The sequence below is a fragment of the Neoarius graeffei genome, chromosome 20, assembly GCF_027579695.1.
Source record: "Neoarius graeffei isolate fNeoGra1 chromosome 20, fNeoGra1.pri, whole genome shotgun sequence".
Classification (NCBI taxonomy): domain Eukaryota; kingdom Metazoa; phylum Chordata; class Actinopteri; order Siluriformes; family Ariidae; genus Neoarius; species Neoarius graeffei.
This window is the reverse complement of record NC_083588.1, coordinates 42,472,631-42,496,443: the sequence shown is the minus strand read 5'-3', so window position 1 is coordinate 42,496,443 and position 23,813 is coordinate 42,472,631. Positions and strand designations below refer to the sequence as shown.

General features: G+C 44.2%; 1 protein-coding gene across 3 annotated transcripts in view; it reads right to left on the bottom strand.

Annotated features, from left to right (window-relative positions):
• Positions 1–21,447, bottom strand: part of tecpr1b (tectonin beta-propeller repeat containing 1b) — a 67,374-nt gene extending 45,927 nt beyond the window's left edge. Inside the window, exons 1-8 of one of the 3 annotated variants that reach the window (XM_060901739.1) lie at positions 21,374–21,447; positions 19,892–20,138; positions 15,638–15,823; positions 3,963–4,097; positions 3,031–3,153; positions 2,434–2,614; positions 2,230–2,327; positions 1–102 (exon numbers count right to left, since the gene is read on the bottom strand). In XM_060901739.1, coding sequence (XP_060757722.1) covers positions 1–102; positions 2,230–2,327; positions 2,434–2,614; positions 3,031–3,153; positions 3,963–4,097; positions 15,638–15,823; positions 19,892–20,116 — 1,050 coding nt within the window. In that variant the 5' untranslated portion in view covers positions 20,117–20,138; positions 21,374–21,447. Of the gene's footprint in view, positions 103–2,229; positions 2,328–2,433; positions 2,615–2,727; positions 2,944–3,030; positions 3,154–3,962; positions 4,098–15,637; positions 15,824–19,891; positions 20,139–21,373 lie in introns of those variants that run through there. The other 2 variants (XM_060901741.1, XM_060901742.1) reach the window with 2 other exon arrangements.
• Positions 21,448–23,813: the final 2,366 nt, after the last annotated feature.

The window sequence follows — 23,813 nt, the reverse complement described above, 5'->3', positions numbered from 1 at the left end:
CTGGTCACTGGGCCCCACACTGACCATCGTCATCTCCCCACCAACACTGATCCAGCCAAGGCCAGTGGCATTGTGGGAGTTCACGCCTCTCCTGAACCACACCTATGAGACACATATACTTAGATGTACATTTTAACATGAAATGCACAGTAGGGCTCAAAATCTTGATTAGTTATCTAAAATAGACCACTATACACTAAACATAATTGTTATGCAGTGTATCTGAGTGTTTAATTCACACTATTTTCAATATAATGAATTTTTTTTAAATGTCATAATTCAAATACATAGTAACACATCAGCTCCTAACACAGATTCAGACACTCTTGTCTCGAACAGTTATTTCTGATTACACCACAGCTCTGTTCAATTCTCAAAACTGATTTGTCAGAAGGTCTCGTTTCCTTTTTGTAAAAACAGCATAGTCCAGACACAATAATAGTACAGGTAAAAAGAAAACGGTCTGTAATATAACAAAGAAAGGAGTGTATAATCAATGATTTGGTGAAGATTTCTGTGATTAGATGTTTATTTATCCTTTTTGGAAAGAGCCTCCATTGTCAGCACTTTGTAGCAGTCAGAGGTAAAATTGTTCCTTTAAGTTTTCTGACAGCCTTCAGTATAGAGAACACTGTAGTTTCTTGGTAACAAACTGCATTTTTTTGTTTGTTTTATTAACTTCAAGAGAAAATGTGCAAGTTGTCCGCAGTTGTCTTTACTCAGTGTAGCCTATTAATATTAACATTCTTAAATAAATAATTCCCAATCGCCTTGTCTCAACTTACCAAAATCTTCAGTTTAATACTGTAGCATTGATTTGGCTAGTGGCCTAGTGGTTAGCGTGTCCGCCACTTGATTGGGAGATCGTGAGTTCTATTCACGGTCGGGTCATACCAAAGACCATCATAAAAACAGTACCTGCTACGATCTGGCAAGGCACGCTGCAATACAGATGCGAGTGGGGAGTTAAACTCTCGTGGTTACCAGAGGACTAGCCCCCCACTGTAACCCTAGCTATGTAATAGGCGAGAGGCTGAGGGCTACGGAAACGGAGATCGGCGCTGCCCGATGGACTTTTTTGGATTGATTTAGCTACTGTTATTGTACTATAAAACAGCCAGGTCCTGATACCACTTATTTTAAATGAAATTTTCAGTGTAAAATTAATAATTTCTTTGGTATGTAGCTGTGTAATAGGTGGAATAATATACAGCAGGCTGGTTTATCACAAAACCAACAGCTTGCTGTACATGTGGCCTACTTATCCCTTACATAGTGACCCAGTGTGCGTTTTTATGGTTATTTGTGCATTATGCAAGTCTTGCTGCGTCTTTAGGTAAAGAATAACTTTTTTTGCTAAATTATAAAAGCATATGATAACTGATGGAATAAATTGGAGTTCTTTGGAGTGACCTCAGAGTTTTGGATTCCATTTTAAGACTGTACGAGTGTTATTTGAAAATCTATGGATCACTTACAGTATCTGTAAAGTCTGAGTATGAATGTAATAACATCTTTTGGGTATTTAACATAGTCAGTCACTGACCAGTACGTCAAATAAACTATTATTCTATCCACATGCACTGGATATGAGCAATCGCGCGCTTTGATTGGCTACTCTACTACTAGGCTATCAGCTCATATACCGTGAGTAGAGAAAAACAAAATGGAGGAACGTTTTGCTAAACCAACCGAGGATGAAATAAAAACTCTACTTGAAAAAAATAAGATCCCAAAAATTGTTAAGCAAGTATTTAAAATAAACAGAAATAGCTAAAAGAATATAGTCCCCGCCCAATAAAGAAAGAAAGAAAGAAAGAAAGAAAGAAAGCCGCAAAACATGGAATTTAAAAAAAAAGTATTTGATGGGAAGAACACATCTATATTTTTCAAGAATTATTATTATACCCCCCCCCCTTTTTTAATTGCTACTGTCATTTCTCCAGTTTGTTTACATTCTAAGCGGAAATGATTTTGTCAGACATTTTGTATAAAAGTTTTTATTTATTGAATTTGCAAAAAATAAAAATGCTCCGTTTCTCAAAATCCAGTGAATGTGGACATAATAAAACAATTATTCCACTCAATCTCATCATACATGGCTTATAGCCAACTCGGTGCTACACGGCTCGTTGGCTATCACCTCATGTACGACTCAATTTCATGAAATTACTGTTAAATGTAGATGTATAGTGTAAAATTAAAAATTCTACATCTAACAAATCCTACTTTCTTGTCCTTGGTGACTGCCCAGACCACATTAACCCCCACAGCTACATGGACAGCTTTGGTATTACATGGAGGATCCACCATCACCCATGATGAACCTGGACAGAGCAAAGGCCAGAAATTACATCACCAATGCCACAATAACACATACCTTGTATTTAGTCTGTGTTCTTATTTTGATCTACATAGTGAATAAACATTGACCTTTTGGGCAGTGCTTGCAGATGCCTGTCCTGGCAAGAAGCTGTCCGTCCCACAGCACGGCCCACAGCAGGTCTCCTGGACCGGCGCTTATTTGGGCCACCTCTGTGGAATCAGGAACAGGAATGTTTTCCCAGACTGTCCCCTCTGGATTCTGCTGATGAATGCCTGAACGGAACCACACCTGAGCACAAGGCACAGACAGAAATTTACATTCTTGCAGTTTCATATACAGTATATTACTTCAGAAGGGATTCTATAACGCTTAAACCCACAAAACATTAGAGATGCACTGACCTCTAGTGGACAGAAATGTGCCATATTTAAATATTTACAGTACATACTAGTCAACCCCTGCGAGAGTTCACTACTTTTGCTTTGCCGGTTTCTCTATCCGCTCTTTGAGAACATTCTTCAAGTTATACATCCATGCATTTAGGCTGACGGAATTGTAATGGTACAAGCTACATCCCACTGCAAAGCCAGTAAGAACATTGTTTTTTTTTTTTTTTAGTATCAGTTCTTAGTAATGTGTGAGAAGCTGGTAAACATTTCCAGCCCAGTTCCTCATTAAAAAAAAAAAAAAGGAGGAGGCCCTACCTTTCCTTGCTGAGACACAGCCCATAAGGAGACAGGTTTCTCTGGTCTGTCGCCCATGTCCCAGCCTCCACAGCTAATATCAGTGAAGGGCTCTGGAGGAGGCTGGCCCCTGTCTAAAGGCACCTATACCAGTGCCCACACACACACACACACACACACCTTACTATTTCAGAATTTCAGAAGCAGAAGCGAGGGGAACATTTAAAAAAAACAAAACAAATAATTACAGATTATTTTAATTAATAATAAAAAATTATTTCAATTTGGAAATATACAGTGGCATTCATATGTATTCATTGCCCTTGTACTTTCCACAACCTGGAACTGAAATGGATTTAACTGACTTGTCATTAATCTACACAAAATACCTCATAATACTATAGTGAGGGGGAAACAATCAATAGAAATTGCAGAATTATTTACAAATTACAGTTTTAAAAAGTTGCCATTAACCTCTGCTGCTGTGCAATCCCTAAATTACTCTTGGTGCCACCAGAAGTCACAGTATTATATTAATGTAGTCCAGCTGTTTGTAACTAAAATTGTCAGGAGGTCTCAATATAAACACACACGTTTCTGGAAGGCACAAAAGCGCTACATTTGGCACAATCTCAATTTTGCTCAACACCCTGAGAACACTTTATACACAATGAAGCATGGGGGTGGTAGCATCATGCTAAACGTTATCCTTGGTTGTTTCCTCAGGGTTGTTTCTCTGAATAATACCCTATTTAACTGTTCACTGAATTCCATCAATGACAAGGCACTGTAAGCTGCGCAAGTCATGTGACCTAAAGATCTCATTGTAACAAACTTGTCCGTACCCAGAACTATGCTTATAGTGAATATAGTCTCATAATTCTTAAGTTAACCTTTAAATATTTTTAAAGTCCTTCCTTATTAGCTCCAATTCACTGTGAACGACCTCATACCCCTGATGATACCTTGGCCCATAGTCCCAGTGCTTTATATCTCCTGTAACGAAGCCATCGTCTGCGCCGGACACACGAGTTCCACTTCTTCTCTTTAGTGAAAGTGGTAGGGAAGTCCACAGCATACTCCCAGCCCTGCACGACCAAACAGTATTGCTATTACTTTTTACAAAATTTATTTTAAATACTATACTCCTATATCTGGCAGAGATTTCATGAGGATTTTTAGTTATTTTTGGACCTTTGCCATTTCTTTTTTTAAATATATTTTTTGAGCTTTTTTCACCTTTATTGGATAGGACAGTGTAGAGACAGGACAGGAAATGAGTGGGAGAGAGAGACAGGGAGGGATCGGGAAATGACCTCGGGTCGGAATCGAACCCAGGTCCCCGGATTTATGGTATGGCGCCTTAGTCACAACCTTTGCCATTTCTACCGAGCATTTTAAATAGCCAATTTTATGTTCCATGTGCACAGTGTCTGTGCGTACCAGAGATGGACAAAGTACCCAACTTCATTATTTAAGTCAAAGTACAGATCCCACTGGTCAAATGTTACTCCGATACAAGTGAAAGTTGTCCAGTCAAATTTTTACTTAAGTTAAAGTACTTGCTTTTAAAAATACTTAAGTATTAAAAGTACATTTTCTGTCAATGCATCATTGCATTATTGTCACAAAGCTTACAAAACCTAATGCCGTTACCAAAGACAGAAATGTGAATTCACAAAATGAACACGTGCTGTGCCATCATGGTGGTTTAATGTTTAGCTAGCTAGTCAGTGAAACTCCACCTGACAAACTCTTTTCAAACTCGAAATCATATTACTACTAGAAAAGAAAGATTTCTACATTCTGTTTATTTGGCATTATGGTAAAACATATTTCTGAAAGGACTTCAGATAAGTTAACGTTATTCATGTTAGCGCAACTCCGTTTTTACATGCCAACTAACGGTGTCCAAGTTAACTAGCTATGTGTTGACATTAGCCGTGGACAAGACGATGGCAACTTGGCAGGAAAATCCATAGAAAGTCATTTGACTAACCAGACTGCATAGCTATTGCTATATTATCACTAGCTCTAAAAGCACAGACAACTTCGTTGCAAGCTTTCTCTTGGAATAAAATGTTTACATCTCTCAATATGCTTCCGTGGGTTGGATGGCGAGTTTTTGTAGGCCGTGATGTGGTTCATTTTCGGCAAACAAAGCAAACATTTAAAACGAAATGAACCTTTATTCCTTTCAGAAAACTGAAACGTAGGTTTTAGGTATGGCCATGGGTGCATGCCCAGAAGAACCGCCTCCTTCCATTCAGCCATCAACTGATTTTGTTCAAATAAAGCTCGTCTCGTCTTCTTCCGCTTTATCCGGGACCGGGTCGCGGAGGCAGCAATCTAAGCATGGAAGCCCAAACTTCCCTTTCCCCAGACACCTCGGCCAGCTCCTTGGGAAGAACACCGAGGCGTTCACAGGCCAGCCGAGAGACATAGTCCCTCCAGCGTGTCCTGGGTCTTCCCCGGGGCCTCCTCCCGGGGGGACATGCCTGGAACACCTCCCCAGGGAGGCATCCAGGAGGCATCCGAAAAAGATGCCCGAGCCACCTCAGCTGATTCCTCTCGATGTGGAGGAGCAGCGGCTCTACTCCAAGCTCCTCCCGAGTGACTGTGCTTCTCACCCCATCTCTAAGGGAGCGCCCAGCCACCCTGCGAAGGAAACTCATTTCGGCCGCTTGTATCCGCGATCTTGTTCTTTCGGTCATTACCCAAAGCTCATGACCATAGGTGAGAGTCGGAACGTAGATCGACCGGTAAATTGAGAGCTTCGCCTTTTGGCTCAGCTCCTTCTTCACCCCTCCTAGAACTGCCACCTTATTGTGGTGGAGGGGTTTGTGTGCTTGAAATGATCCTAGGAGCTATGTTGTCGGGGGCATTATGCCCCTGTCAGGGTTTCCCAAGGCAGACAGGTCCTAGGTGACAGGCCAGACCAAGAGCAGTTCACCAAAACCCTTATGGAGAAACAACCAAGGACCGTGACGTCACCCGGTATGGCGCAGCCGGGGCCCCATCCTGGAGCCAAGCCCGGGGTTGGGGCTCGCATGCGAGCGGTTGGTGGCCGGGCCTTTGCCCATGGGGCCCGGCCGGGCTCAGCCCGAAGAGGTGATGTGGGCCCAACCTCCTGTGGGTTCACCACCCACAGAGGTAGCAGTAGGGGGCTGGTGCAGTGTGGATTGGGTGGCAGTCGAAGGCAGGGGCCTCGACAACCTGATCCCCGGACACAGCGGCTAGCTGTTGGGACATGGAATGTCACTTCGCTGGGGGGGGGAAAGAGCCTGAGCTTGTGCGGGAGGTTGAGAGGTACCGGCTAGAGATAGTCGGGCTCACCTCCACGCACAGCTTGGGCTCTAGAACCCAGCTCCTCGAGAGGGGCTGGACTCTCCACTTCTCTGGAGTCGCCCATGGTGAGCGGCGGCGGGCTGGTGTGGGCTTGCTTATAGCTCCCCAGCTCAGCCGCCATGTGTTGGAGTTTACCCCAGTGAACGAGAGGGTCGCCTCTCTGTGCCTTCGGATTGGGGAGAGGGCTCTTGCTGTTGTTTGTGCCTACGGGCCGAATAGCAGTATAGAGTATCCGGCCTTCTTGGAGTCCCTGGGAGAGGTACTGAGGGGTGCTCAGACTGGGGACTCCATTGTGCTATTGGGGGACTTCAATGCTCACGTGGGCGACGACAGTGACACCTGGAGGGGCGTGGTTGGGAGGAACGGCCTCCCCGATCTGAACCCGAGTGGTGTTTTGTTATTGGACTTCTGTGCTAGTCACGGTCTGTCCATAACAAACACCATGTTCGAGCATAGGCGTGTCCATAAGTGCACGTGGCACCAGGACACCTTAGATCGGAGGTCGATGATAGACTTTGTTGTCGTTTCATCTGATCTCCGGCCCTATGTCTTGGACACTCGGGTGAAGAGAGGGGCTGAGCTGTCAACTGATCACCACCTGGTGGTGAGTTGGATCCGCTGGCAGAGGAGGAAGCTGGACAGACCTGGCAGGCCCAAATGTATGGTGAGGGTCTGCTGGGAACGTCTGGCCGAGCACTCTGTCGGGGAGGTCTTTAACTCCCACCTCTGGGAGAGCTTTTCTCAGCTTCCGAGGGAGATGGGGACATTGAGTCCGAGTGGACCATGTTCTCTACCTCCATTGTGGACGCAGCTGTTCGGAGCTGTGGCCGCAAGGTCTCCGGTGCCTGTCGTGGCGGCAATCCCCGAACCCGGTGGTGGACACCAAAAGTAAGGGATGCCGTCAAGCTGAAGGAGTCCTATCGGGCCATGTTGACCTCCAGGACTCCTGAGGCAGCTGACGAGTATCGGCAGGCCAGGCGTGCTGCAGCTCAGGCAGTTGCAGAGGCAAAAACTTGGAACTGGGAGGAGTTCGGGGAGGCCATGGAGAAGGACTATCGTCGGCCTCAAAGAAATTCTGGCAAACCGTCCAGCGCCTCAGGAGGGGGAAGCAGTACTCTGCCAACACTGTTTACAGTGCGGGTGGGGAGCTGTTGACCTTGACTGGAGACATTGTCGGGCGGTGGAAGGAATACTTTGAGGATCTCCTCAATCCCACCGTCATGTCTTCCATTGAGGAGACTGAGGCTGATGACTCAGAGGTGGACTCGTCCATTACCCAAGCCGAAGTCACTGAGGTGGTTTGCAAGCTCCTCGGTGGCAAGGTACCGGGGGTGGATGAGATCCGCCCTGAGTATCTCAAGTCTCTGGATGTTGTGGGGCTGTCTTGGTTGACACACCTCTGCAACATCGCTTGGCGGTCGGGGACAGTGCCTCTGGAGTGGCAGACTGGGGTGGTGGTCCCTCTTTTTAAGAAAGGGGACCGGAGAGTGTGTTCCAATTATAGGGGAATCACACTTCTCAGCCTCCCAGGGAAGGTTTACTCCAGGGTACTGGAGAGGAGAATTCGACCGATAGTCGAACCTCGGATCCAGGAGGAACAATGCGGTTTTCGTCCTGGTCGCGGAACACTGGACCAGCTCTATACCCTTCATAGGGTGCTCGAGGGTTCATGGGAGTTTGCCCAACCAGTCCACATGTGCTTTGTGGATCTGGAGAAGGCATTCGACCGTGTCCCCCGTGGTATTCTGTGGGGGGTGCTTCGGGAGTATGGGGTTCGGGGCTCTTTGCTAAGGGCTGTTCGGTCCCTGTACGAACGGAGCAAGGGTCTGGTTCGCATTGCCGGCAGTAAGTCAGACCTGTTCCCAGTGCATGTTGGACTCCGGCAGGGCTGCCCTTTGTCACCAGTTCTGTTCATAATTTTTATGGACAGAATTTCTAGGCGCAGCCAGGGGCCGGAAGGAATCCTGTTTGGGAACCACAGGATTTCATCTCTGCTTTTTGCAGATGATGTTGTTCTGTTGGCTTCTTCAAACTAGGACCTTCAGCATGCACTGGGGCGGTTTGCAGTCGAGTGTGAAGCGGCTGGGATGAGAATCAGCACCTCCAAGTCCGAGGCCATGGTTCTCGACCGGAAAAGGGTGGCTTGCCCTCTTCAGGTTGGTGGAGAAGTCCTGCCTCAAGTGGAGGAGTTTAAGTATCTCGGGATCTTGTTCACAAGTGAGGGAAGGATGGAGCGTGAGATCGACAGGCGGATCGGTGCAGCCTCCGCAGTGATGCGGTCGCTTTACCGGTCCGTCGTGGTGAAGAAGGAGCAAATAAAGCTGCTGAGAAATAATTTAACTTGATTTTATACAGTCTACGGACATGACGTGACCCTAGTGATTACTGATTGGTTTTTTCGCAGGTGACACTGAGACAGCCAATCACGTTTTAGAAGAGAAAAGAAAAAAACATCCACTTTGAAAGCTGCTTCATAGTAACGAGGACCTTGATAGAAATGTAGTGGAGTGAAAAGTACGATATTTGCCTTTCAAATGTAGTGAAGTTAAAGTCAAAAGTTTCCAAAAAAAATAAAAAAATACTCAAGTAAAGTACAGATACTCAAAAAGTGTACTTAAATACAGCACTCAGGTAAATCCACTTCGTTACTGTCCACCTCTGGTGCATACACCCTCAGAAAATGCAGTACCAGTCAAAAGTCTGGACCATTTCAAACTATATACAAGACTCATAGGATGTTCCAAAATATTTCAGAAGTGCCCTTGAATTTACACTGAAGTACAGTAGCCCATGTGTGTCCGATACCCTAAATATAGTCATTGCACAATGAAATATACATGTCATCTGTGGTTAGTAGAAGAGAGCAACTGGACTTGCTTGAAGATTCTTGAAAACGTTTCACCTCTCATCCGAAAGGCTTCCTTAGTTCTGTCTGACTAATAGGCAGTGTTGCCAGATACTGCTGACGTTTTCCAGCCCAAAATATGTTCAAAACCCGCCAAAATGCACTTGAAACCGCCCAACTTGGGCGGAAAACCGCCCAATCTGGCAACACTGCTAATAGGGAGTATCAGGTATTTATCCTCTCATGGATCATCATAGAATCAGAATTCATCAAAATTCTGATGACGGCCATCACTGAACTATCAGCCACCTACAATGCAGCCATCAGAATTCTGATTCTGATTCTATGATGATCCATGAGAGGATAAATACTGGATACTCTATTAGGTCAGACAGAACTGAGGAAGCCTTTCGGATGAGAGGTGAAATGTTTTCAAGAACCTTCAAGCAAGTCCAGTTGCTCTCTTCTACTAACCACAGATTACTATGTACCTGGATGACTGAGAATCTTCACAGACAAATATACAGTGGTGCTTGAAAGTTTGTGAACCCTTTAGAATTTTCTACATTTCTGCATAAATATGACCTAAAACATCATCAGATTTTCATACAAGTCCTAAAAGTAGATAAAGAGAACCCAGTTAAACAAATGAGACAAAAATATTATACTTGGCCATTTATTTATTGAGGAAAATGATCCAATATTACATATCTGTGAGTGGCAAAAGTATGTGAACCTCTAGGATTAGCAGTTAATTTGAAGGTGAAATTAGAGTCAGGTGTTTTCAATCAATGGGATGACAATCAGGTGTGAGTGGGCACCCTGTTTTATTTAAAGAACAGGGATCTATCAAAGTCTGATCTTCACAACACATGTTTGTGGAAGTGTATCATGGCACGAACAAAGGAGATTTCTGAGGACCTCAGAAAAAGCGTTGTTGATGCTCATCAGGCTGGAAAAGGTTACAAAACCATCTCTAAAGAGTTTGGACTCCACCAATCCACAGTCAGACAGATAGTGTAGAAATAGTGGAAATTCAAGACCACTATTAGCCTCCCCAGGAGTGGTTGACCAACAAATATCACTCCAAGAGCAAGACGTGTAATAGTCAGCGAGGTCACAAAGGACCCCAGGGTAACTTCTAAGCAACTGAAGGCCTCTCTCACATTGGCTAATGTTAATGTTCATGAGTCCACCATCAGGAAAACACTGAACAACAATGGTGTGCATGGCAGGGTTGCAAGGAGAAAGCCACTGCTCTCCAAAAAGAACATTGCTGTTCATCTGCAGTTTGCTAAAGATCACGTGGACAAGCCAGAAGGCTATTGGAAAAATGTTTTGTGGACGGATGAGACCAAAATAGAACTTTTTGGTTTAAATGAGAAACATTATGTTTGGAGAAAGGAAAACGCTGCATTACAGCATAAGAACCTTATCCCATCTGTGAAACATGGTGGTGGTAGTATCATGGTTTGGGCCTGTTTTGCTGCATCTGGGCCAGGACGGCTTGCCATCATTGATGGAATGATGAATTCTGAATTACACCAGCGAATTCTAAAGGAAAATGTCAAGACATCTGTCCATGAACTGAATCTCAAGAGAAGGTGGGTCATGCAGCAAGAAAATGACCCTAAGCACACAAGTCGTTCTACCAAAGAATGGGTAAAGAAGAATAAAGTTAATGTTTTGGAATGGCCAAGTCAAAGTTCTGACCTTAATCCAATCGAAATGCTGTGGAAGGACCTGAAGCAAGCAGTTCATGTGAGGAAACCCACCAAGATCCCAGAGTTGAAGCTGTTCTGTACGGAGGAACGGGCTAAAATTCCTCCAAGCCGGTGTGCAGGACTGATCAACAGTTACCGGAAACGTTTAGTTGCAGTTATTGCTGCACAAGGGGGTCACACCAGATACTGAAAGCAAAGGTTCACATACTTTTGCCACTCACAGATATGTAATATTGGATCATTTTCCTCAATAAATAAATGACCAAGTATAATATTTTTGTTTCATTTGTTTAACTGGGTTCTCTTTATCTACTTTTAGGACTTGTGTGAAAATCTGATGATGTTTTAGGTCATATTTATGCAGAAATATAGAAAATTCTAAAGGGTTCACAAACTTTCAAGCACCACTGTACGTCATTATGCACAAGTTATCAAATTTTCAGAATAGGAACCAAACGAACCATACAAACTCCTTAGCTAACTGAAGGCAGAAGACACACGGAAGATTCAACAGATCATAAAAGTTACAAAATATCAACATAATATAAACACCATTCATGTTAGTGTACAGCAAGAGAAATTCCCCTTACTGAGCTCAGAACCTACAGGTCTTTCAATTACATGAAACCTGCGACGGATAACGTTGTAGGCGCCCAACTAAAAAGGCACCCAAATTAAGGTCAAGCGCCCAAAATATACTACCAAAAGTAAAAAAAAACGAATGTTGATTAATGTTGATTAAATAAACTTGGCTGCATAAAACCCAATGTCTTGACTTTCTTCTTTAAAACACAGAAATCAGCGAGAATTAGCGTGCATTTCTCGTAATTGACGCAAAATCCACACCATTCCCATGTTGTTCCGAGTTCATCAAACTAGCCGTAAGCCTTGCGCAGAGCACGAATTCTCCATCAACGGTAATCGGCATGGCATGATTTCGTGGAGGAGCGAGACTCGCATACCAATGACCAGAGTGGGATTTCCACATTAGGTAAATCAGGTAAAAGACTGAATAAAAGAGAGCTATTCAGGACACAACTGTGTGTATTTAAGATACAGCTTGCATCTTAAATGCACACGGTTGTGTAATTGTGGGTGGAATCAGTGACTTGGAGCTTGGTCCTCTAGCTAATGATAGTCTTAGACACTGGCCTTTCATTGAAACTAAGATCTTTTACCTGACTACATACTGTGAATTGCGCTGCCAATTCTTGCGATGTGACTGAAAAACCTTTTGTGTCGCAGGTCGGCTACAGGTTTGTCTCTTTGATGGCAAGAGTGCAGAACTTGCTTTTTCATTCCCAGGCTCCTTTCCTCCAGGCTCTCCTCAGGCCCCAACACATCTTTTAAATACTAACTGTATTCTAATTATTTTTGTCATGTACATCAAGAGGGATTAATTCTGTAGACATTTTGCAATAAAGATAAAAATAACATTCATAGATTTCTTTATTTATTCATAACTTTGTAGCTAAAAAAGTAGCAGCAGGTTTAAAACACAGCGGGAAAACAGCACTTTGTGCGTGGAGAAAAGCCCAAATTACCCTGTATCACGACGGAAAAAGCCCAAATTCAGAAATACAGGGTGTAGCCCAAATTATGTAATTGAAAGGCCTGACCTAGTCAATACATCCACAGAAAACCTTGATTAGGTCACCTCAATTAAATTAATATTCAGTAATGTGCTAGTTACGGTAGGTGCAATTGTTTTGCTGCAGGCTATACAGTGTCTTGCAAAAGTATTCATCCTCCTTTGTGTTTGTCCCGCTTTGTCGCATTACAAGCAGGAATTAAAATTGACTTTTGGAGGGTTAGTATAATTTGAGTTACACAACATGCCTACCACTTTAAAGGTGCAAATTGTTGTTTTATTGTGACACAAACAATAATTAAGGTGAAAAAAACAAATCTGGAGTGTGCATAGGTATTCACCCTCTCCCCAAAAAAGTAAATGCTTTGTAGAGCCACCTTTTGCTGCAATTACAGCTGCAAGTCTCTTGGGGTACGTCTCTATTAGCTTAGCACATCTAGCCACTGGGATTTTTGCCCATTCCTCAAGGCAAAACTGCTCCAACTCCTTCAAGTTAGATGGGTTGCGTTGGTGGACAGCAATTTTCAAGTTATGCCAAAGATTCTCAATTGGATTGAGGTCTGGGCTTTGATTAGGCCATTCCAATACAATTAAAATGTTTCCTTTTAAACCACTTCAGTGTAGCTTTAGCAGTATGTTTAGGGTCACTGTCCTGCTGGAACGTGAACCTTGGTCCCAGTCTCAAACCTCTGGCTGACTCAAACAGGTTTTCCTCCAGAATTGCCCTGCATTTAGTGCCATCCATCTTTCATTCAGTCCTGACCAGCTTTCCTGTCCCTGCAGATGAAAAATATCCCCACAGCATGATGCTGCCACCACCATGCTTCACTGTAGGAACTGTGTTCTCAGGGTGTTGGGTTTGTGCCACACATGGCATTTCTCATGATGGCCAAAAAGATCAATTTTAGTCTCATTTGACCAGAGAATCTTCTTCCATGTGTTTGGGGAGTCTGCCACATGCTGTTAGGCAAACTCCAAATGTGTTTTCTTAAATGGTGACTTTTTTTCTGGCCACTCTTCCATAAAGCCCCGCTCTGTGGAGTGTACAGCTTAAAGTGGTCCTATGGACAGATACTCCCATCTCCGCTGTGGATCTTTGCAGCTCCTTCAGTGTTATCTTTGGTGTCTTTGTTACATCTCTGATTAATGCCCTCCTTGCCTGGTCTGTGAGTTTTGGTGGGCTGCCTTCTTTTGTCAACTTTGTAGTGGTGCCATATTCTTTCCATTTTGCTATCATGGATTTAATGGTGCTCCGTGGGATATTCAAAGTTTGGGATATTTTTTATAACCCAACCCTGATCTATACTTCTCCACAACTTTGTCTCTGACCTGTTTGGAGGCTCTTTGGTTCTCATGTTGCTTGCTTAGTAGTGTTGCAGAGTCAGTGTTCTTCCAGAGCAGGTTGAGTTATACAGACATCATGTGACACTTTGATTGCACACAGGTGGATCTTAATCAACTAATTATGTGACTTATGAAGTGAATTGATTGGACCAGCTCTAATTTAGTGGGTGAATACCTATGCACACTCCAGAGTTCTGCTTTTTCATTTTAAATTATTGTTTGTACCACAATTAAACAACAATTTGCACCTTTAAAGTTGTAGGCATGCTGTGTAAATCAAATGGTGCCAACCCTCCAAAATCCATTTTAATTCCATCTTGTAATGCGACAAAACAGAACAAACACAAAGGGGGTTGAATACTTTTGCAAGACACTGTACACATTATCATGATGAAACTGTGTGAAATTATATCCAAATGTTATGTAAGCTAGTTGGATAGACAACAGAATATTGTGCAATAGCAGAGCAAGCAACATAGGCTAACAAACGCAAGTGTTGCATTCGCTTATTTCATTACCTGCATACTATTATACTAAAAGAGATGGCAGCTGCATGCCTTTATCTTTTGTGCATTTCTCCTCTGATTTTACTAATTGCATTCGTCCTGAACAAAGTTAGAGTTAATTCTGCCACTCCCCCTACCTTGGGCTTCCAGTAAGGAGAGCTGAAGCCAACTAGCCTGGGCCCGTCCATCCTAAGCGTGACGCAACACGAGGGCCTGTTGCGAGCTTAGTCTGGCCAGGCAAGCTATCTACAGCTCTTCCAAGCTCCCGAAAAATAGGGAGCCAATCAACTTTGAGCATCTCCAATGGCCCTGGGTAGAGGCGTGTTCAAGGCACTGACGTAGTAGAACTGCGACCGGAAGCCATAGATTGTTTACAGAATCTATGCCGGAAGCGCTTCATTCACTAGAAACATTACGAACATGGAGCAAGTTCTCATTGAAAACGGAGCAAAGAGCAGCCCTGGAGGTATTTATTGAAAGGAAGGACGTTTTCGCCTTGCTCCCGACCGGCTTCGGTAAGAGTTTAATCTACCAGTTAGCCCCGTCGCGTCACATACGTCAGAGGAAAGAGTGATATGACTGGTTTAATCTTTGTCACAGCCTTTTCTGGCTTCAACCAGTAGCAAACTGAGGCATTTCAGGGAGGCGGGTCAACCACGCACTTTGGGAAACGGTTGGGCTTAATATCTTTGCCAGACCAATAGCTCGCAGAGCTTTGAAGTCGCGTTAGCCAGACTAGAAGCCAACCTGCTCCTACCTTCTCCCCATCACATACTTCTGAGTGGGAGATCAGGAAGTAACCTGCCTAGCTCACCAACTAGAATCAGTGGCCACTCCGACAGACTAACTGACCCACACGGTATTGTAACATGAAAGAGACAGAAATCTGATCAGGCAAATATCACCCTTCCAATTTTTTTTTTTGGTGTGGATGCCCCATGTGACCCCTACCAAGATGCCATCATAGGCATTGCCCACTGACAGCTGGATTATATAGTGTTGCGATCCTAAGAGGGTCCAATATATATTTATTTTACCCTGAGAGGAAGCCATAATGCCAAAAGTTTAAACATTTTTAGTTTAATGATTAAAATGTCACAGGTTCAATGTTATTTCACTGACCTTTATACCCATCCGTACAGTACCTATAATTTCTGACAGCGTATCGTCATATCTTTTATTGTTAATTGTGTTGTCGTGTAGTTGGTGTAATTTCAGTGTCCTGTCTTTCATTATTGATCACATTTTGATGTATTAATTTACCACTCACCCCAGTAGCTGTGGACTCTCTGCCACAGCTCTCATCATCCACGTACCAGTCTCCCTCCCACTCCCAGTTCTCAGATGGCAGGTGGAAGCTATGCAGCGGCTGAGACTTTGTCCCAAACTCATCTGTCCAAGGCCAGCGATCTGTGGGCAGGAGTGTGTCTGTGTATCCCTCTACTGGGTTCCATCTCTGGAAGACATTCACCCATATATAAACATACCTTTTCCCATCTCTGAAGAGCACAGGCGTGATGTTATGTTGGCTATACTTGACCAAAGAAGAAGATGACGATTTATTTGTCACATATACATTACTGCACAGTGAAATTCCATTTTTCACATATCTTAGCTTGTTAGGAAGTTGGGGTCAGAGTTCAGGATCAGCCATGAGAAGGCCTTCCTGGAGTAGAAAGGGTTAAGCCTTGCTCAAGGGCCTAACAGTGGCAGCTTGACAGTGCTGGGGCTCAAAACCCTAACCTTCAGGGGTGGGTTTCCCAAAAGCATCATAGCACAAAGATCATTGTTAAATGGTAGCGCGAGTATCACAATGAACAAAGTATGTTGTTTTTTCTCCTAGTTAAAGCAGATATGCAGAGCCTTTATTTTTAAACAAATTTCTGAGTGGATAGTATCTCCATCCTTGACTCTTGTATGCTGCATAAATGGGAATAAAAAATATATATATTTTTTGAGAGTTAAAATCGACCGCAAAGTTGGCATTGGAGCTGCCCCGCTGAGCCAGCCAGCCCTGAGTACGTGACGTCACAGCAGTAACCGGTTTTAAGGCCGAGGCCTTTGACACCTATAGACCAAAGCCATATAAATAAAAATTTATGGTGAAAGTAAGAAATACCGTTACCAACTTGCTCAACTAAGACTGATTTGACTTCATTGATTGTGGGTTGACTCTCATTCAAACAGGATAGGCGTTATAACTTATGCAACATACATGTACATGCATGCATTTTCACTGATAAAACGTAAAAGGCTAATTAAATAATCAGATGAACTGAGACAATCACATTCTCATCTCATCTCATTATCTCTAGCCGCTTTATCCTTCTACAAGGTCGCAGGCAAGCTGGAGCCTATCCCAGCTGACTATGGGCGAAAGGCGGGGTCCACCCTGGACAAGTCGCCAGGTCATCACAGGGCTGACACATAGACACAGACAACCATTCACACTCACATTCACACCTACGGTCAATTTAGAGTCACCAGTTAACCTAACCTGCATGTCTTTGGACTGTGGGGGAAACCGGAGCACCCGGAGGAAACCCACGCGGACACGGGGAGAACATGCAAACTCCACACAGAAAGGCCCTCGCCGGCCCCGGGGCTCGAACCCAGGACCTTCTTGCTGTGAGGCGACAGCGCTAACCACTACACCACCGTGCCGCCCCACAATCACATTCTGAAGCAAATTAAATAATCTTATACCGGTAACTTAAACATACAATACAAGTTACATGTATTAATCTAAATGCAGGTAAACATGTTGTTTTTTTATCCAAATGAGAGTCGGAGCTTACCCGTCTGTGTTCTTGCTTCTTGAAGGCCGATCTTGTGGCTGATTGTTTCAAAACAATCTGACTTTCAATTGTTTGTTCAGTTCTCCGTTAATTCGCTTCTTCCACGTAAGGGCGAGATGGCAGCGATATCCAGTTTAGAAATAAGACAGCTCGTCCATTCATTCTCTATTTTGTCCATTACTGCTTGGCTCAGGCAATTACTAAAACCTGGGATGGGATGGAACGTCACCGGTTTTAGCAAAAAACCATGGGGAGGTCGCTGCCTGAGCGATAAGTCACGTCCTATTCCATCCCAGCTTTTAGCAACAACCCTCGGCTCATGCTCGGGAGGACTGGTGCAACTGAACTTTGCTTTTTTTTTTAAATAAATAAAAATAAATACTTTCCTTTTCTTGTAGTTTTCTTTTTCTTTAATTGTTGGTACTGCACCCTCTTTCAATACGAGCTTATAGCCAACGCTCCTCAACAGATCAAAGGTTTCATACGAGTCTTCAGTAAAATGTGCAGAGCAGAGAAGAGACCACTTCGTAGGCACCCAAAGTACCCATGAACTTCTCACAAAACGCGTCCAAATCTTTGCAGTTTGAACATTCTTGGACCATGAATGCAACGTAAATCCACCTTCTGTCATGTTGCTGGTGGGTGCAGTAACCAGGGTTTTGAACCGGTTCAAGGAACGAAAACGAAAACCGGGAACTTTTTCTATTTCACATGGAACAGAAACGAAACCAGAAACTTTATTATTTTTTATGTTCCGGTACAGAAACGCTTATTAAAAATAATGATAACCGGTTAATACCGGTTTTTATTTCATTCCTCAAAGTTTCCGTAGCCTACAAATAAAAAAGTCATTCTTCTCCTGTGCAAGTTTCTATGACCCGCTGGGGTTCACTTCCTGTGTGACGTTCGCTGACTGAATGGAGAGAGCGGGGAGGTGGACTGCTATCACGTCTCCACGTGATAATAAGTAAGTGCATTACTGAGTGTCTGAGCAAAGAAGAGCCTGAACGTTGCAACCTCCCTATTGGCTGTTTGTAAAAATGTATCAATTGTTGCCCTTCCCACGGGAATCATCGCGGGCTCGAGAGACGAGACCTGACGAGTTAGTTCGTTGGTAGCAGAACAAAATGACTGGACACAAATCGGGTTTTCAGGAAAGAAAATAAATGGAGGGTCGAAAATACAAAAAAGGAGGCAGAAAATGCAAAACGAGTTTTAAGGTAGGACAAATGGTTACTTTTTAAAGGCAGCCCGCCGTGGCTGCAGGCTTTCAGTTGTGTCATTGAATGGTTACTTTTCTGAGGCAGCCCGCCGTGGCTGCCTGCAGGCTGATTTATTATAGCCCATTTAGTTAAAATAGTTGATATAAAATGTTTATAGTTATGTGATGGTTGTCCTGATTTAGACTGGTGTTTTTTTTTTTTGGGGGGGGGGTTGCGTGATGTTGCACCCGGGTCCAGATTAGGGCAGAACCGGCCCTGGCTACATTTCAGGTGTAGTTTGTTTTATGTATGTATGTACTTGCATAGATGTGTACTTGGTCTTCCAATATGGCGCCTAACAAAATCTCGCGGCACGGTGACGTCATGCGGTAGCCCTCCATAGGGCCTGACTAGACTTTGGTAACACACTAAACGAATTATCTTTCATTTTTGGCACTTTTTCTGTTTGTGTAGATGGGAAGACATACTGAGAATCCAAATCGCCAACATTTGAAATAATAATTGTTGTGAATTATTTCTTGTCTTATTTAATGAAGGTTGTAATAGAATTAGCCTACATTTGGCTTAAGCTGGATGACACAGAGACATAATTTTATAGCCATTTGTTAAACAGCTGACAGGGAACGTAATTAACCGTTCCGGGAACAAAATTTTTTTGTTCTAACCGGTTCGGGAACGTCTATTTAATGGTGGAACCCAAAACCGGAAACGTTAAAATTCCGTTTCTGTTCGGAACGAACCAATAGGAAAAAAATTCTGGTTCAAAGCCCTGGCAGTAACACATCTACGTGGCATGGTGATAAATTAGCTAAAATGGAGGATCAGAGTTGCAGTCAGCTCGGTGTTTTAGTATAGCGGAAATGGCGAGGAGACCGATAGACTTCCTGCTGTGACGTTACGGATGTCAAGGTGATTCACTCAGACCGTTACCTATATGAAATCACTTTAATCGTAAAAATTACTATATTAGATTTATTGTGGCGGCACGGTGGTGTAGTGGTTAGCGCTGTCGCCTCACAGCAAGAAGGTCCGGGTTCGAGCCCCGTGGCCGACGAGGGCCTTTCTGTGCAGAGTTTGCACGTTGTCCGTGTGGGTTTCCTCCGGGTGCTCCGGTTTCCCCCACAGTCCAAAGACATGCAGGTTAGGTTAACTGGTGACTCTAAATTGACCGTAGGTGTGAATGTGAGTGTGAATGGTTGTCTGTGTCTATGTGTCAGCCCTGTGATGACCTGGCGACTTGTCCAGGGTGTACCCCGCCTTTCGCCCGTAGTCAGCTGGGATAGGCTCCAGCTTGCCTGCGACCCTGTAGAACAGGATAAAGCGGCTACAGATAATGAGATAAGATTTATTGTTAACGCTTAAAATTATTCCTGTGCCATTCGTGAGGCCTCAAGGCATTTATAAATGAAAGTGAGGCTCTGTGTATGCTTTAAGATACTCTTGGCGTTAAGAGGCTTTTGAGAAACCCACCCCCAGATCAGCCTTGATTGTCCGGTCATTTACCTGGTTCTCATAAGTCTCTTCCTGATGGCGTATGGTCAGGTCACTGGGGAGCACGTTGAGGTAAACCTGTTGGTCAAAGCCGATGGCCCAGCAGCACAGATCCGCAGCAGTTACGCGTTTCAGCTCCAACTGGTTCTCTCTGCATTGCTGCCAGCGCCCCCTAGCGGTACACAGGCTGTATACCTTCCCATACACATCTAAAGCCCAAAACATGGAGCAGGGCATGGTGGAGAGACCTGGGGCCAAACTGGGGCCAACACACACACACACACACACTCCATTGACACCTAGATCTAGGCTACCCTTATCTTAACATCTTTAAACAAATTATCTGTCAAAAATGTAGCTTTATTCTCTTCCATAGATACAATACTCACCTGAGTCAGGGTCATCTCACAACCCGACAGGTTTATGTTTTTATGGTTGTTGTTGTTTTTTTTTTTAATAACTAGAAAATTGTAAAACTTAACAGAGAGTCCAAGGCCATTGGTGTAGTCCTGAGGTGTATGTGTTGTGTGTAAGGTGCACAGTCCTGAGATGAATGTGTTGCGCTTGCACCTTACACACAGCACATACACCTCAAGTCTGTGCACCTTACCTTACCTTGCAATACTTCATACTGTGTAACATTTTATCTTATAATGTGACTCTGGCGGCACGGCGGTGTAGTGGTGAGCGCTGTCGCCTCACAGCAAGAAGGTCCGGGTTCGAGCCCCGTGGCCGGCGAGGGCCTTTCTGTGTGGAGTTTGCATGTTCTCCCCGTGTCCGCGTGGGTTTCCTCCGGGTGCTCCGGTTTCCCCCACAGTCCAAAGACATGCAGGTTAGGTTAACTGGTGACTCTAAATTGACCGTAGGTGTGAATGGTTGTCTGTGTCTATGTATCAGCCCTGTGATGACCTGGCGACTTGTCCAGGGTGTACCCCGCCTTTCGCCCATAGTCAGCTGGGATAGGCTCCAGCTTGCCTGCGACCCTGTAGAACAGGATAAAGCGGCTAGAGATAATGAGATGAGATGTGACTCTGTCGTGCAATAATTTATAATGTGACTGTCTCTGTGCAACACTTTATATGTGCAATACCTCACTCCATAATGCGCAACACAACACATACACCTCAGACTGTGCACCTTACCCCCCTTACACCCCCTTTTTTTCTTCTCCCCCTTCCTCTCTCTCTCTCTCTCTCTCTCCACGCTGTTTGCACTGTTATTGGAGATGCTTTAATGTACATGTGTATAGTGACAATAAAGGTATTCTATTCTATATTTCCTTGTGTTACAGTGGAGTGTGTAAACATAACACTCGGCTACTATTAACCTCTAAATAACAGAGAGAGGGTTACTAAAGGGCATCGATCAAAAAAGCTGACATATTCATGTCTAATTTATCCTGTTGTTTTAACGCACTCGACAGTCTAAATGCCATAATACCGTCTGAACACCAAATAAAACATACTGTGTGAAGACTTCCATAAAGAAACTTACACCTTTTCTCAGTGAACGAGTCTCCAGCATCCGCAGCTGCTCTCTATAACAGCGCCATCAATTTACTCTTATTCCAGGGGAATATTATTATAACTGTCTCCAAGCACCACAACAGGAAGGGGCGGGAGCTGAATTCCGATTGGTTACCAAGCAGGAGAGCTGGAAAATCCCGCCGTGTGATTGGACAGTTGTACGGGCTCGTGTGTTTTTCCGTTACCGTTATAGCTTTAGTGATTTTAATTATTCATTTGTCACCCAATCAATTATTCAGACTCAAAGAGCGATACGTGAGCGATAATTTACAGTCCTGCTTTTTGTAACATTAAATTGCCTTAATCAGAATTTTTTTTTTTTTTTTTTTTAATTTTCATTAGGCTATAGAATATTTCTCTATTCTTACCAGTGAGGGAACATGGGTGGATAGAAAACTGTTGGTCTGGTCTGACGTGTTTTTGGTCCTTATTATAATTTGCGATAAAAATAATAATAGTATACCTTTTCAAACACATAAATCTGGGTAGGTGGGGAAAAGAAAACTACCGTCCTTTTTGTACCTGCCGCAAAGGTTGCCAGGTCTGTCTGAAATCACCCAATCTCATCTCATTATCTCTAGCCGCTTTATCCTGTTCTACAGGGTCGCAGGCAAGCTGGAGCCTATCCCAGCTGACTACGGCGGGGTACACCCTGGACAAGTCGCCAGGTCATCACAGGGCTGACACATAGACACAGACAACCATTCACACTCACACCTACGCTCAATTTAGAGTCACCGGTTAACCTAACCTGCATGTCTTTGGACTGTGGGGGAAACCGGAGCATCCGGAGGAAACCCACACGGACAACATGCAAATTCTGCGCAGAAAGGCCCTCGTCAGTCACGGGGCTCGAACCCGGACCTTCTTGCTGTGAGGCGACAGCGCTAACCACTACACCACCGTGCCGCCCCTCCATCTGTAGCTGCTTATCCTGTTCTACAGGGTCGCAGGCAAGCTGGAGCCTATCCCAGCTGACTATGGGTGAGAGGCGGGGTACACCCTGGACAAGTCGCCAGGTCATCGCAGGGCTGACACCGAGACAAACAACCATTCACACCTACGGTCAATTTAGAGCCACCAATTAGCCTAACCTGCATGTCTTTGGACTGTAGGGGAAACCGGAGCACCCGGAGGAAACCCACGCAGACACAGGACCCTTGCCGGCCACTGGGCTCGAACCCAGGACCTTCTTGCTGTGAGGCGACAGTGCTAATCACTACACCACCGTGCCGCCCCTGAATACACAGCCAAATGCCAGTATTTAAAATATGCTTCACCCAAACACCACACCATAATTACTATCATTGTCAGCTGTATTATAATAATTGTAGTAACATTATACGATATATTTTTCAGGCTTGTAGTATTCAAGTCCAACTTGTGCCCTAATTTTAAGGACTCGTGACTTGACTTAGACTTGAGCACTGATGACTCGGACTCGTACATTAGCTGCATTCGGAGACGAGGACTCTGATATTTTCTTTATTTTTTTGTAACATACCATAACACTTTGGCATAAGATATTTATATCTACATTAATTTTTATACTAATTTCATGCAAGAGAATGCACATTCACCTGTTCATACGTCATGTTCAGGAACAAACTAATGTTAATGGCGCTAAAATGCCTGGAGAGAAGCCCCTAGGATTGGCCGCTTTGCTTATACAGACTTCTCGTGCAGTGGGAAAAAATGCACTGCTGTGTGTTCCATATGTAGAAGAACTATCGAGGAGACGACAGGGACGACCTCAAACTTCAATCGTCATTTGGTGAGACTTCACCCAGAGAAGGAAGTGACACGCTATGTTCATTGCTCTGTTGATAGCGGGGCTTGCTGAGCGATGAACTAGCTAGCGTTAACCCTCTCTCGTGTTATTCGCCCTGTTGATCGTGGCGGGGCTTGCTGAGCGATGAACAAGCTTTTTATCTATAGCCTATTAACTAAAATGGGGCAATCAAGCAGTAACATTAGTCCAACACAGTAGCAGAGACGGTTTCACATAAAGGCAGCAAACAGCCACTGTCAAATGGTGCGGTTGGAGTCTTGTTCTTGGACTTGACATAGGACTTGACTTGAAATTTTCTTTAATGACTTGGACTTGAGGGGTGGTGTAATGGTTAGCACTGTCGCCTTCGCAGCAAGAAGGTCTTGGGTTCGAGCCCAGCGGCCAGCAAGGGCCTTTCTGTGTGGAGTTTGCATGTTCTCCCCGTATCTGCATGGGTTTCCCCTGGATGCTCTGGTTTCCCCCACAGTCCAAAGACATGCAGGTTAGGCTAATTGGTGGCTCTAAATTGAGTGTGAATGGTGGTCTGTGTGTCAGCCCTGTGATGACCTGGTGACTTGTCCAGGGTGTACCCTGCCTCTCTCCCGTAGTTAGCTGGGATAGCCTCCAGCTTGCCTAC